This window comes from Leptodactylus fuscus, chromosome 11 (assembly GCF_031893055.1).
Source record: "Leptodactylus fuscus isolate aLepFus1 chromosome 11, aLepFus1.hap2, whole genome shotgun sequence".
Lineage (NCBI taxonomy): Eukaryota > Metazoa > Chordata > Amphibia > Anura > Leptodactylidae > Leptodactylus > Leptodactylus fuscus.
The window spans coordinates 10,581,229-10,595,565 of NC_134275.1; the positions used below are offsets into that span (position 1 = coordinate 10,581,229).

Sequence of the window (14,337 nt, forward strand, 5' to 3'; positions counted from 1 at the left end):
GTTTTGTAGAAAGAAATGGTCCAAAATACCTTCATCCAGGATCCAGGAACTGATTAAAAGCTACAGGAAGCGACTAGAGGCTGTTATCTTTGCAAAAGGAGGATGTACTAAATATTAATGTCACTTTTCTGTTGAGGTGCCCATATTTTTGCACCGGTCAAATTTTGGTTTAATGCATATTGCGCATTTTCTGTTAGTACAATAAACCTCATTTCAATCCTGAAATATTACTGTGTCCATCAGTTATTAGATATATCAAACTGAAATGGCTGTTGCAAACACCAAAATATTTAGAACTAAAAATGATTAAGATTAATAGGGGTGCCCAAACTTTTTCATAGGACTGTATATACACTACAGAGCAGAGAGTATACAGAGACTGGCAGTGCCCACTACTATATACACTACAGAGCAGAGTATACAGAGACTGGCAGTGCCCACTACTATATATACACTACAGAGCAGAGAGTATACAGAGACTGGCAGTGCCCACTACTATATACACTACAGAGCAGAGTATACAGAGACTGGCAGTGCCCACTACTATATACACTACAGAGAAGACAGTATACAGAGACTGGCAGTGCCCACTACTATATAAACTACAGAGCAGAGTATACAGAGACTGGCAGTGCCCACTACTATATACACTACAGAACAGCGTATACAGAGACTGGCAGTGCCCACTACTATATACACTACAGAGCAGAGAGTATACAGAGGCTGGCAGTGCCCACTACTATATACACTACAGAGCAGAGAGTATACAGAGACTGGCAGTGCCCACTACTATATACACTACAGAGCAGAGTATACAGAGACTGGCAGTGCCCACTACTATATACACTACAGAGCAGAGAGTATACAGAGGCTGGCAGTGCCCACTACTATATAAACTACAGAGCAGAGTATACAGAGACTGGCAGTGCCCACTACTATATACACTACAGAACAGAGTATACAGAGACTGGCAGTGCCCACGACTATATACACTACAGAACAGAGTATACAGAGACTGGCAGTGCCCACTACTATATACACTACAGAGCAGAGAGTATACAGAGACTGGCAGTGCCCACTACTATATACACTACAGAGCAGAGTATACAGAGACTGGCAGTGCCCACTACTATATACACTACAGAGCAGGGTATACAGAGACTGGCAGTGCCCACTACTATATACACTACAGAGCAGAGTATACAGAGACTGGCAGTGCCCACTACTATATAAACTACAGAGCAGAGTATACAGAGACTGGCAGTGCCCACTACTATATACACTACAGAACAGAGTATACAGACACTGGCAGTGCCCACTACTATATACACTACAGAGCAGAGAGTATACAGAGACTGGCAGTGCCCACTACTATATACACTACAGAGCAGAGAGTATACAGACACTGGCAGTGCCCACTACTATATACACTACAGAGCAGAGAGTATACAGAGACTGGCAGTGCCCACTACTATATACACTACAGAGCAGAGAGTATACAGAGACTGGCAGTGCCCACTACTATATACACTACAGAGCAGAGCGTATACAGAGACTGGCAGCGCCCACTACTATATACACTACAGAGCAGAGAATATACAGAGACTGGCAGTGCCCACTACTATATACACTACAGAGCAGAGAATATACAGAGACTGGCAGTGCCCACTACTATATATACTACAGAGCAGAGAGTATACAGAGACTGGCAGTACCCACTACTATATACACTACAGAGCAGAGAGTATACAGAGACTGTCAGTGCCCACTACTATATACACTATAGAGCAGTGTATACAGACTGGCAGTGCCAGTGCCCCATATACAGTAGAGAGCTGACCAGTGATAGGATACAGTATAAATGAACATGACTGCCCGCAGTGCCCAGGACGTGACCCGACAACCAGAGATGACCCTGAGCCGGTGTCCGACCTCCCCAATGTCCCCAGGGCTCCCGCTGTCCTGGCAGTGACATGGTGCCCCGGCTCTGCCCCTACACCAGGGCATGTATGAGGGGGTGGCGAGGCTGGTGATGGGGTCACAGGCCAGGATGTGGCTGGAGGGCGATCACACGCTCACTGCTGCCCCTACCTGTACATGGGGTACAAGGGCCGCGCCACCAGCAGGGTGCCCAGTAACCATGGCTGCCAGATCATGTCCTCACTCTGCTCTAGGAGCCGGGGAAGGAGTAATAATCTAACCCGCTGCTCTGCAGCTCTCTGGGAAAGCTGGGTGACAGCCTATATGGCTGAGGGCCTGACTGCAGCCTGATACACTGTAACAAACCATCCCCGCTATAACCCTCAGCATGGATCTCACAGCTGAATGTCGGCGGTCACTGACAGCAAGCAGAGGTCCTAATAGAGTGACCCCGCAGACATACACCCCATGTGCTCGCTCCATCTCCCATGATGCCCTGCGTGGCGGAGCTCTGTCCTGTACCCGGCCGCTGACACCGCGCTCCAGCCCTGATTTGTGTTTTGCAATAATCCGCCTGTGGGAAGATAAACAGTGAATTTACATCACATCGGCTTTTATGCTGGAAGGCGCCGGCCGCGGCGGGGATCGGGGGCGCAGTCGCCGCAGAATTATGTGAAGGAGAATCAAAGCTGCAAATCTTCACTTCTCCAACTCGGAAAACTCTTTTTTCTTCCCTTCAGAAGTTATTTGTGATTCCTCTCTTAAAGGGAAGACGTCCTTATATCACCCAGCTTTCCCAGGATCCTCAATGACAATGCTATTTACACCACAAAACAAGGTCTTATAACCAAGCAGATATACAATGCAGAGCTCTGAGAAAGCTGGGTGACAACTTCTGAAGGAGCCGGAAACAATGGGGCAGGTTTGTCTGTATCTGCTACTGGCAAAGGTGGGTGACAAACAACATGGCCACCATTGCAGCAAGTCACCCAGCTTTCCCTCAGTTCTGAATGACAAGTCTGCATCGTCGTATTCTTGCCTGTCAGGGGGCTAGGAAAGCTGGGTCACATTCCTGACCCGCAACATGGTCTAGATATTCAGATTATTATGGATTGTAATACAGGCTTATCCTTTCAGGATGCCAGAAAAGCTGAATGACTGCCTCTGTCAGAACTATAACGGCGGCCCTACTGAGCGGCACCCAGCTTTACGTCAATTCTGAACAATTAACCTATTTAGATTCTTGACTGTCTGGAGTCTAGGAAAGCTGGGTCACCCTTAGTGAAGGGGGAGGATGTGAACAGCAACAATATTAGAACTTAGTTTCCATTATAGAGTGGTTACATCTGATTCTGAGAAAGCTGGGTGACAAGCGAGAAATCTCCCACAGGTAGTCAGACAACTTTCCCACAGCCCTGATCAGCAAGCCTATATGGATACAAAGCAGCAGCAAGAGAACAGGTAAAGCCACAAATTTACCCTATCAGGATACCAGAAAAGCGGAGTGACTGCCTTCGCTGTAATGTCAGCCATATTGATCCCCACCCTGCTTTCCCAGAATCAGATAAAGTGCAAGGCCTTTCAAGACGGCGATGCTCTTAAAGGGGAAGCGTCGCTCTTATCGGACAGTTACACAATAGCTGAGCTCTGCTTGTTTACGAGATGTTGGCGATTTCCTCGCGCTTATCTAGTCATGTGATCTCGCGGTGACCTTACGTGTTTACATCTCGTCTCCTTGGAAGAGTTAAAGCCCATGGAAAGTTCTGGAGGGTTTTGGAGCGGCGGCCTCAGAGATGGCGTCAAACAAAACTTTTACTGAGTTTCCTCCCAAAGACTTTACCATGTAAGGTGAGGTCAGCGGAGGACGCCGAGACACGGCCCAAAGGTAGCGCCGGCGCAGGACGCACGATGTGGAGGGGACCCGACCCCCTGACAGGTACAGGGTGACCCCCGGACTAGTTATAGGGCCGGTAATCTTATGGCCGCTCAGCAGTCACACACGTAGATGGCTCGGAGCAGTGGACTAGAAGCAGGGAGCTCCGGCAAGGCTGGGAGTTGTAGTTCTCCATGGGGGAAGGAGACACAGGGCAAAGCCAAATCAGGGAATGCCATTAATGTCAGGAGAGGGATGAGTGACAATAGGTGTACAAGCCCCTCCCCCATGACACCTTCACGTGCCAATGGCTGTCTGGGCATGCTGGGAGTTGTAGTTCTGCACGAGCCAGACAGCCACAGGTTGGAGGCCGCTGTAGTCATGGAGGGCAAGGAGGCGACAACAGAGGAAAACAAGCGCAAGAATAAAAGGGTTAAACCAAAAGGACCCCCCTGGACAACTGGATACAAGGCCAAAGTCTTATAGGTGCTGGAGGTGTAACATAAGACATATGGGGTGAGGGACAAGACGTATACACCCCCCCCCCATGACTATGACTTCATGTCATATACACCCAATCCAGAGACTGTACCAGGCGCCCCCTCTTATTACGCTCCCGCACAGATGTAAGTTTAGGGTGACCGGCCCTTTAAGCAAATATCATCAGCAGAGAAGAGGGAGGTTTGCGACCCCCTTACTACTTAAAGGGTAACCCCAAGCCTAGCAGGATATGGAGCGCATACACATGGACGTCTCTGGAGCAGCGGCTCAAACTACTGGGAAACTACAACTTCCAGCATGAGCAGACAGCCGGCATGCTGGGACTTGTAGTCCTGCCCATTCTAATGGCCACAGGTTGGAGGCCGCAGCAATCACGCTGAGTAAGGGGGCTTCATATTAGGTATCCGGCCTGACATGGCTGATAAAGGACCATCGAGAGAATCCACCATCAGGGGCAGTGCCAAGGAGAGAAAGGGCCAAAATATTCAGCCACAGCAGGAGAGGGATGAGTGAGGAGAAGCGTAGAAGCCCCCTCCCCTCCGACCTCATGTCACGTATATTCAGTGCAGAGACTCCTATCAGACCCTATCCCTCTTATTAGAAGTTTAGGGTGACCGGCCCTTTAAGTATAAGTGATCCCATGATGGGCCTTTGTATTGTTTTGCCTGCGGTGATGGAGGGGGGGGGGCAGCTGCCTTCTAATCTGTGCTGAGGCCTAGGAAGAGGGGCCCACAAATGTGAAGCCTCCAGCTGGCCAGCGAGAGTCCTTGGGCCTCCCCTCCTCCCCCACCCCCATTATCTCACCTTCCAGATAGCAGCTGGAGGATGACGAGAGCCCCTTCTTCGATTTGCACCCCACCAGCTTCAGGCAGATCTCCAGCATTTTGAGGTGCTGGACACAGGACTTGCTGGCTCTTTTTTTCCTCCGGGGGCCGTCGATGAGGATTTTCCCTCCCTCCAACATGCGAAGAAGTGCGGCGTGGGACAAGTCGGCTCCGAGTCTCCGTGACGCAGGACGCCTTCGCCCCGCGCTCTGAATGTAGAACAACTCAAAAACTCCAAGGAATCTCTGAACTTCATCGATCCAAGTAGAACTCCGAGAGCCAGAAAAGGAGCGGCTCCGATTCCCTGGAAAAAAAAGGGGGGGGAAGTCGGGGGGAGGGCTGCGGTGAGGGCACTAAGGGTCCATCGCCCCCATTCGGAGTAGGATCTCCTGTACCAGGGGCAGAGGGGCGAGAAGTTGGGCACTTTTGGGGAGAAGTTCCTCTGCAGCGCTGGAGTTGCTTCCCTCAGTCCATTAGGCAGGCTGTGCTGGGCAGGCAGTGCTGCTTACGTTTGCCTGCCAACAAAGGGCCCCCTTCATCCTCCGCTGCCTCCAGTGATGACAGAGGGCTGGGAACGCCTCCCCCTACACTCAGCACTATTAACCCTCGCCACAAAGCACCGCTGCCTGCCCCACGCCGGCCCCTCATTGTGCACTTAACCTTCACAAGTTCAAGAGCAAATCCGTGCAAGTCACAAAGACGACAAGGAGCCCTGCGCTAACCCCCATTGTAACCTGGTGGAAACCATCGAGGGCCCGTGTCCAGCTGCATATGGAAAAGTTCTGCAACTTTCCAAGACTTTGTGCTTCAGTGTGCCGCCATTGTTAAGATCTCCGCTTGTTGTCAGTGAATTGGAAGATTGGTGGTTCCAAACAGAAGCTTATCTAGAACTGCTCACAGAGCTGCATTTTGTTACAATGTATCAGGACAAGGCTAAGCAGCACATACGTATGGTTACCAGTAGTCCATATACCTGAAAGAAAGTCTGAGATTGTCATCACTGACATCAGTCCCGGACCCAGGAGCTTACTATCTACAGACCCCAACAAACCTCTCATCTATCCTGGAATCCAGACTGACGACATTTAGATACAAGGCAACAAACAATCAACTGTATGAGCAGGACGAGGTCGGGACAGGCGGGAGATCTGGGCTGACAAAAAATATTGTCTACACTGATACAATGTAACAAATCTGCAGCTATGAAGAATATAATATGAGGAAATAACGGGAACAAAAGAAAAAAGAAATTACAAAGTTATTAAAGTCTACAAAGCCCAAATATGTTTTACTTGAAAAGTGATGTAGGTACAGATAGTACTGCCTCTCTATAAATTATGTAAGTATAGATAGTACTGCCTTTCTGTAAATGATGTGGGCACAGATAGTACTGCCTCCCTGTCTCTTTAGGTGAATGATGTAGGTACAGATAGTACTGCCTCCCTGTCTCTCCTTATAAATAATGTTGGTACAAATAGTACTGGCTCTCTGTCTCTTTATGTGAATGATGTAGGTACAGATAGTACTGCCTCCCTGTCTCTCCTTATAAGTGAGGTAGGCACAGATAGTACTGCCTCCCTGTCTCTCCTTATAAATGATGTAGGTACAGATAGTACTGCCTCCCTGTCTCTCTATGTGAATGATGTAGGTACAGATAGTACTGCCTCCCTGTCTCTCTATGTGAATGATGTAGGTACAGATAGTACTGCCTCCCTGTCTCTCTATGTGAATGATGTAGGTACAGATAGTACTGTCTCCCTGTCTGTCTATGTGAATGATGTAGGTACAGATAGTACTGCCTCCCTGTCTCTCTATGTGAATGATGTAGGTACAGATAGTACTGCCTCCCTGTCTCTCTATGTGAATGATGTAGGTACAGATAGTACTGCCTCCCTGTCTCTCTATGTGAATGATGTAGGTACAGATAGTACTGTCTCCCTGTCTGTCTATGTGAATGATGTAGGTACAAATAGTACTGCCTCCCTGTCTGTCTATGTGAATGATGTAGGTACAGATAGTACTGCCTCCCTGTCTCTCTATGTGAATGATGTAGGTACAGATAGTACTGCCTCCCTGTCTCTCTATGTGAATGATGTAGGTACAGATAGTACTGCCTCCCTGTCTGTCTATGTGAATGATGTAGGTACAGATAGTACTGCCTCCCTGTCTCTCCTTATAAATGATGTAGGTACAGATAGTACTGCCTCCTTGTCTTTCTATGTGAATGATGTAGGTACAGACAGCATCTTCTCCTATTAGCCTGTCTTGTCCTGAGCGTGCACAGCTGCCATCGGGGTGCCCACTATTGACCGTGTCCACCGCCCAGAGCCATCCACTCGATCATATATTACCGGCCCCCTATCAGACACAGAGAATCACCAGCGATCGGCCCTGACGGATGGAGGGCGATGAGGTGAATCCGATCATCGCACCTCTGTTAAGCGCATTTATATCACATAAACAACCGGCGTATTGACTTCTCCCCGCTGGCGGTGGCCGTGAAGCCGCTATAAGAGCTGATGTTTTTATGGTAACAGCAATTTACTCTAAACTTTTAACCTCATTTTCACTCTCGCTGGTCGATGGTGAAACTGCAGAATCCATGATTACGCCGTAAAAAACGGAAGATGAGAAATCAAAATGAAAGAGCGTCCCCAGATAACACAATTTAACGGCCCGGGGATTAAGAGACCGACAAGCGAGAAAATTCTAGTGATCCCCCGCCGCCATTTACATTCTGTGACAATTCTGGAATATGGGTGCGGGCAGAGAGGTCGCCAAATTAATTAAATGAGGCAATTTAATATTAGGCGGTATAAGGAAGATAACTGCACCCAAGACCCAAATCTGGGCAGTGAGAAAATCCTGACTACAACACCATTGTAATATCTGCCGGCTGTTACATTACATGCAAACTGACCCAAAAAATTAATGGACCCCATATCTGTACACATGTATAATAGTACGCATGTAATATCAGTATATCAGGGGGTCTAGGGTAGTGAAGAAGGTAATATCAGTATACCAGGCGGTCTAGGGTACTGAAGAGGGTAATATCAGTATACCAGGGGGTCTAGGGTACTGAAGAGGGTAATGTCAGTATACCAGGGGTCTAGGGTAGTGAAGAAGGCAATCTCAGTATACCAGGGGGTATAGGGTACTGAAAAGGGTAATATCAGTATACCAGGCGGTCTAGGGTAGTGAAGAAGGTAAAATCAGTATACCAGGTGGTCTAGGGTCCTGAAGAGGGCAATATCAGTATACCAGGTGGTCTAGGGTAGTGAAGAGGGTAATATCAGTATACCAGGCGGTCTAGGGTAGTGAAGAGGGTAATATCAGTATACCAGGGGGTATAGGGTACTGAAGAGGGTAATATCAGTATACCAGGTGGTCTAGATTACTGAAGAGGATAATATCAGTATACCAGGTGGTCTAGAGTACTGAAGAGGGTAGTATCAGTATACCAGGGGATCTAGGGTACTAAAGGGGGTATTATCAGTATACCAGGTGGTCTAGAGTACTGAAGAGGGTAATATCAGTATACCAGGGGATCTAAGGTACTAAAGAGGGTAATATCAGTATACCAGGTGGTCCACAGTACTGAAGAAGGTAATATAAGTATACCAAGTGGTCTAGGGTACTGAAGAGGGTAAGATCAGTACACCAGGCGGCCTATGGTACTGAAGAGGGTATTATCAGTATACCAGGTGGTCTAGAGTACTGAAGAGGGTCATATCAGTATACCAGGTGGTCTAGAGTACTGAAGAGGGTAATATCAGTATACCAGGCGGTCTAGGGTACTGAAGAGGGTAATATCAGTATACTAGGTGGTCTAGAGTACTGAAGAGGGCAATATCAGTATACCAGGGGGCCTAGAGTACTGAAGAGGGTAATATCAGTATACCAGGCGGTCTAGGGTGCTGAAGAGGGTAATATCAGAATAACAGGTGGTCTAGGGGCAGCTAAAGGGCTTTTTCAAAAGGTGGGTAAATTAAAATGAAGCCAATAAGGAGGGGGGACACTCCTATACCCCCGCTCTGTTGCTGCAGTGTCCATTCTGTCCCTACATGTTGGGTACTGGTGATATAAGCAGTGATGGGCAGCCCTGGGGGCAGGTGAGTAGGGGGGTAACCCCTGAGCTGCACCCACAGGTAACATTACTTACGGCTTTGCGGCATCCAACATAAACCTTTAAAAACAACCAAAGTCCTAAAAGTTTTCTAAAGCTCCAACTAAACTGCAGAGTTCGCGGGATCAGCGGCAGCTCTGAAACGTTTCGCTCTTGCAGCCCGCGTGCCGCTCATTACTGGATGGATTTGCTCAGATTTGTCATGTCTTGAAGAATCCTGAAGCACTCCAGCAAGTCACAGCGACAACTAGAAGGCATAATGAGGCAGCGTGACAGGAGCGGGAAGACATCAGCGGCGGCTTGTCAGGGGGTTCCCAATAAGATGGCCAATAAATGTCTCGTCACTTGGGACCCCACAAATCTACGAGTCCCCTGTGTGGAGAGAGCAGTAGTGCAGACACGTGACCACCAGACACACCTATGGGGCTACTGCTCCAGTCCCACAAGGGACCCTATTCTCATAACAGGTGGGGGGGTCCCAGTGGTCACTATGACCACCACAAATATTAGCTTTAAGAGTCGACCTCCCCTTTAAAGCCAATCTGTACCAGAGTCCCAAAAGTTTCAGAAATGACTCCGGTAACTTAAAGGGCAACACTACTAGGAATTCACAACATGGCGTCGGCTCAGGGGGTGGGGGGGTCCCTTATCTCCGGTCCGGTGACGCGGGGCCCCGATTATATGCGCCTGTAGCTGTAATACAAAGACCTTTATAAAAGGTTATCTCTGCCGCTGAGTAATTGAATTTCCTCCGACAATCCTGATGAAGGAGCGACCACCGCCTAATCGCCATGATGGCGGCCGAAAAATACACTTATCACCCCAAAAGGTCACTGAGGCGCCGCCATTATCACTATAGACCATCACTGTCAGTGGAGCTGTCCAGATACAAATCACCCTTCCCCCACACACCTGATCTATACAATAACAGTGGCGGGGCGCCGTGTCCACCTGGTTTCGATACAGAGCTCGCAACGATTAGTGGCGGCGGCCAAGACATGACATATGGACGATTCAGCGTGAGTTATAGGTGATAAATAGAAGGTTTCTCGAGTCCCGAAACGCACTGGAGATTGGCAACGGATGGGATGAGGTGATGGGGTTGTGCAGGAGGGGCGGGGTTAGTTCATATGGGGAGGGGGGTGGGTACAGGCTTTATTTAATAGCACCCAGCCCCCCCACTAAGTGAAGTCATAGACACACAGCCCTGATGGATTACCTCTATGAACAGCAGCACCCATGAAAATGGAGTTATAAGCTCAGGAATAAAATTCCAAGGCTACAGTAAAGACTGACACATGTGTAAGGCTGTAAGAGGGAGGTTGTGGGAACAATCCTATGACCAGGTCCACAGATGAGGTGACCCAGCTCTCTATAAATCCTGAATGGAAGTTCACTCTATTGTACGAACCAGACATGTAGCACTTGGCATGGCTTGCTGAAAGTATGAGCCCCCTCTTGTGTCTCATGTGATGACATCATGCCCATGACAGGGTCAGGGGGTCCTATACATTACGGCCGCCCCTCTCCTCTGCTGTTACTGGAGCTGCTCCCAATTAGAACTATGCAAGAATCTCTATCTGAATTCCTCTGATGACATCATCGGGCGCAGCGCCAACAGCGAGATCTCAGCCTGAGCAGCAAGCATCATGGCCGACGTGTAGGAGTCGTGTCCAGGGGCAGGTATGGAGCAGACAGAAGTCCTGTGACATCCAGGGCAGTGAGGCAGATCCTTCCACAGCTGAGGGTTTGCTCCAAAGCATCCGGTCTGGGCAGCCATGTCAGTGATGGGCTGTTACAAAGTATCAGCTCAGGTAACGCATCAATGGCCGAGACTGGATACAATTGTAACGGACCCTCACCTTAGAAAAGTAACAAGTCAGGAGCGCACTCTGTGGTGTGAACAGAGCCTTAGGTCAGGGTGACGGTGCCCAGTCACTGACAGCAGCAGATCCTACACATGGGAGCGTCTAGAAGAAGGTGTCAGGGATCTAATAGGGTACATTGATGATATTGGGTGGGTGGGGGCACTCCAACTTGGGACCCCACTAGACGTATTCACATCTATGTCACCAATTACCGCACAAACACCAATCCCATCCCCTCCCCCTCCGTGTATCACCTGCGCTGGGACTCTGGCTCTATCCTCACTTCCATACATTTCGGGAAGAGCTGCCCTTTAAAAGTCACCGCTCCTCCGCGCCGCAGCAATAAAAGCCATTTAATTAAATTAGAACCGTAGCGCGGCGCCGGCGGCGTTCCCCTGTGTCTGCGAATGAGGAACCGGATTCCAAACCCTCCGGTGTAATTAAGTCTCCACTTAAGGATGGTCCTCTCCGGAGCTGCATGCGGTGGTCCCTGCAGGCTGCGCGGTTCAGGCGAGGGGAACGTTGCGGCCCTGTTTTGGGATGAGGCAGCGTTTTGGTATTTGCTGTATTGGGATGCAGGAGGATGAGGTCATGGACAGGGGGGGAGGGGGATGCGGAGGGTCCTCAGGAATGTCTAACTCATTCCATGACCACTGGCAGATGCACCAGATGTAGCCTGCAGGCGGCCGCCATTAACCCCTCGCACCCCGGCCCACTCTCACAGCGCGCAGACTCTCGGCGTGGCGCCTCTTCTCCACCGATTAGCGGTACAGGTTTACGCCTGTCCGTCAATTACCGGCCAGCAGGATCCTGACAGAGCGCGCTCCTCCAGACGCTAATCTGCCCCTCCCCCCTCAGGTGGAAGCTGCGAGTCTTAATGCAATAATCGGGCGCCGCCATCTGTACCCCATTATATAGATCTGGCGGTAAAAGGATTACAGATAATATAATATCATCCGAAAGCGACAAACAAAAGGAAGAGACGGAAAAAAAAATTACCTCGCAACTTTCTAATGGTCGCCATAGAATCCAGAGAGCTCCGTGCGGCGTAATTGCGAGGCCTGAAGACGAGGTAATTCGCACTTTCCGTGTCCGCTGAAACGTTGAATGGCGATTGCCTGATGGGCACCTCCCGACAAACCCACCGTCATATCCCAACAGACAAACAAAGAGGAAACATTTCGCCGTTTACCGTCATAATATCAGCCTTGACAAGCGGCGCCATTAAAGTGACAGTAACCGCCATCTGCAGGAACGCAAATTGCCAGCAGCGTAACGCCGAGGACGAGATGTGCAGATAAAGATCGGCGGCCGTGTGTCTGCGCCAAACTTACTGCGGGCGTCATTACACATGAGCTAATGAATCATGCCACTAGGCAAGTCGGCTATTCAGGGGGCTGGGAAAGCTGGGTGACAAGTCTGGTAATGGAAGCTGTTCAGATTTTAGGAGGAGGCGATTGGGTTTGGATTTGGGAAAGTTCAGTAAAAACCAATATGGCGGCCATAACAGGCACTGCCACCCATCTTTCCCACTATCAATTCACATAGTAATGGTAACTTGTGGAGACATCTGGGAAAGCTGGGTGACAAGACAATTACAGTCACACGAGATTGGCAAGGCAGGTGATGAAGAACTTGTGATCTCTGACTTCTGGGAAAGCTGGATGATCTTTCTTCCCAACATCATTAGGAACCTACTCCATTCTGGGCTTAAGAAAAGCTAGGTGGCATGACAGTGGTAGTTTATTGAGTGCTTACATCATCCATTACTGGGAAAGCAAGGTGACAGCACGTTTTATACGATGACCCCCACTCCTGTATCCCTGAATAAGTAGATTTAGTGTTCAGAAGCCTAGGAAAGCTGGGTAATTTTCATAAAGACAACAATAGGACTTCTGAGATATAGAAACCACTATTTCCAGTTTCTTGGAAAGCTGGGTGACTGTTCTCAGATACAGACTTCGTCATTCAGCTTTCCCAAACTCTGCCAAAGCTGCTTATTAATAGAGCGTCGTCTATGTCTACTCCTATGTTACAGCATACGTAGTCAAACCAGTCATTCGGGACTCTAGGAAAGTTGGGTGGCAAGACAAAACAACCCCACTCCTGTACCCCTACCATTCAGAAATCTGAGAAAGCTGAGTGACAAGACATGGGGCTGCCATCAGAGCGCCCGCTCACATTCAGGTGTAGTAGAAAGCTGGGTTTGTCTTCTGCTGCTTGTCACACAGCTTTCCTGGAATCAGATGAGGATGACTACGGCTGATACAGTGACACGCACTCCCGGCCGCCGTCCATCAGCTGTGATGTCTCTGCGGTGACATGTCGGAGATTTACAGCGGTGGTTACTGCGAGCGCGACGTCTCCGTGTACTCACTGAGGAATGGGCCGAGGAGCCTTGTAATTGAGGGAGAAGGACGCGGCGAGGAGCACGACACGGCGAGCGGCTTTATCTGCGTTCCGCGCCATTAATAACCAGGCTGCCTGAGCCACGCTGCCGAGGGTAATTGCCTGTGCCGGACGCGGCCTCCACCGGATCCCGCTTTTATCGCTATTTGTTTCACGTCTCCGGGTTAGCAATCTGTACTGAGCGAAACGCCAAGTGCGCGGCCTCCGGGGAAACGGATTACTAGCGAGAAGATGATGGACTCCTCCGACCATGCAGAGGGGGTCAGGCCGCATCAAACAGCTGCCCAAAACTCTGGTCACACCCAGAGCTGCAAACATGAAAATACCTTGTTCTGATCCCCAAGCCTGTCCTCTACTCTAGTCACACCCAGAGCTGCACTTACAAAATATCTGCTTATCTCTACTGATCCCGAACACGTCCTCTATCCTGATATTAATAAAGCTGCATGCCTTCTACTCTGGTCACATCTGATGCTGCATTTACAGCTCTGCATATGTTCTACTCTGGTCACACCCAGAGCTGCATTTACAATCCTGCTGATGTTCTGTCACATTCGGCTGGCTCGGTTGTATTCTCTGCTGCGATGCATTCTGGTACATGTAGTGAATACCTCAGACATTCACACACGGATACAGGAAATTAACACTAAAAACCATTGTGCATGTGAATGGGGTTTTGAAATGCTTTGTGCAGCTCTGGATGTGAATGGAGTACGTGCAGCTGCAGGACTAGATGCAGACAGTGGCTCAGGTTTGCATTCACTGCCGGGGAGCAGAGATGTGGAGCAGGTGAATGATGGAGGAGAGGCCTTG

At 49.3% G+C, this 14,337-nt stretch overlaps 1 protein-coding gene across 2 annotated transcripts in view; it reads right to left on the minus strand.

The window, feature by feature from the left end:
- The window catches only part of ABL1 (ABL proto-oncogene 1, non-receptor tyrosine kinase), a 74,495-nt gene that overhangs the window by 22,321 nt on the left and 37,837 nt on the right, over positions 1-14,337 (minus strand). Inside the window, exon 1 of one of the 2 annotated variants that reach the window (XM_075260692.1) lies at positions 5,099-5,377. The exons of the other annotated variant lie outside the window; for it this stretch is intronic. Within the exon in view, the coding sequence (XP_075116793.1) occupies positions 5,099-5,258 (160 nt within the window). The 5' untranslated portion in view covers positions 5,259-5,377. Of the gene's footprint in view, positions 1-5,098; positions 5,378-14,337 lie in introns of those variants that run through there. 2 annotated transcript variants of the gene reach the window in all.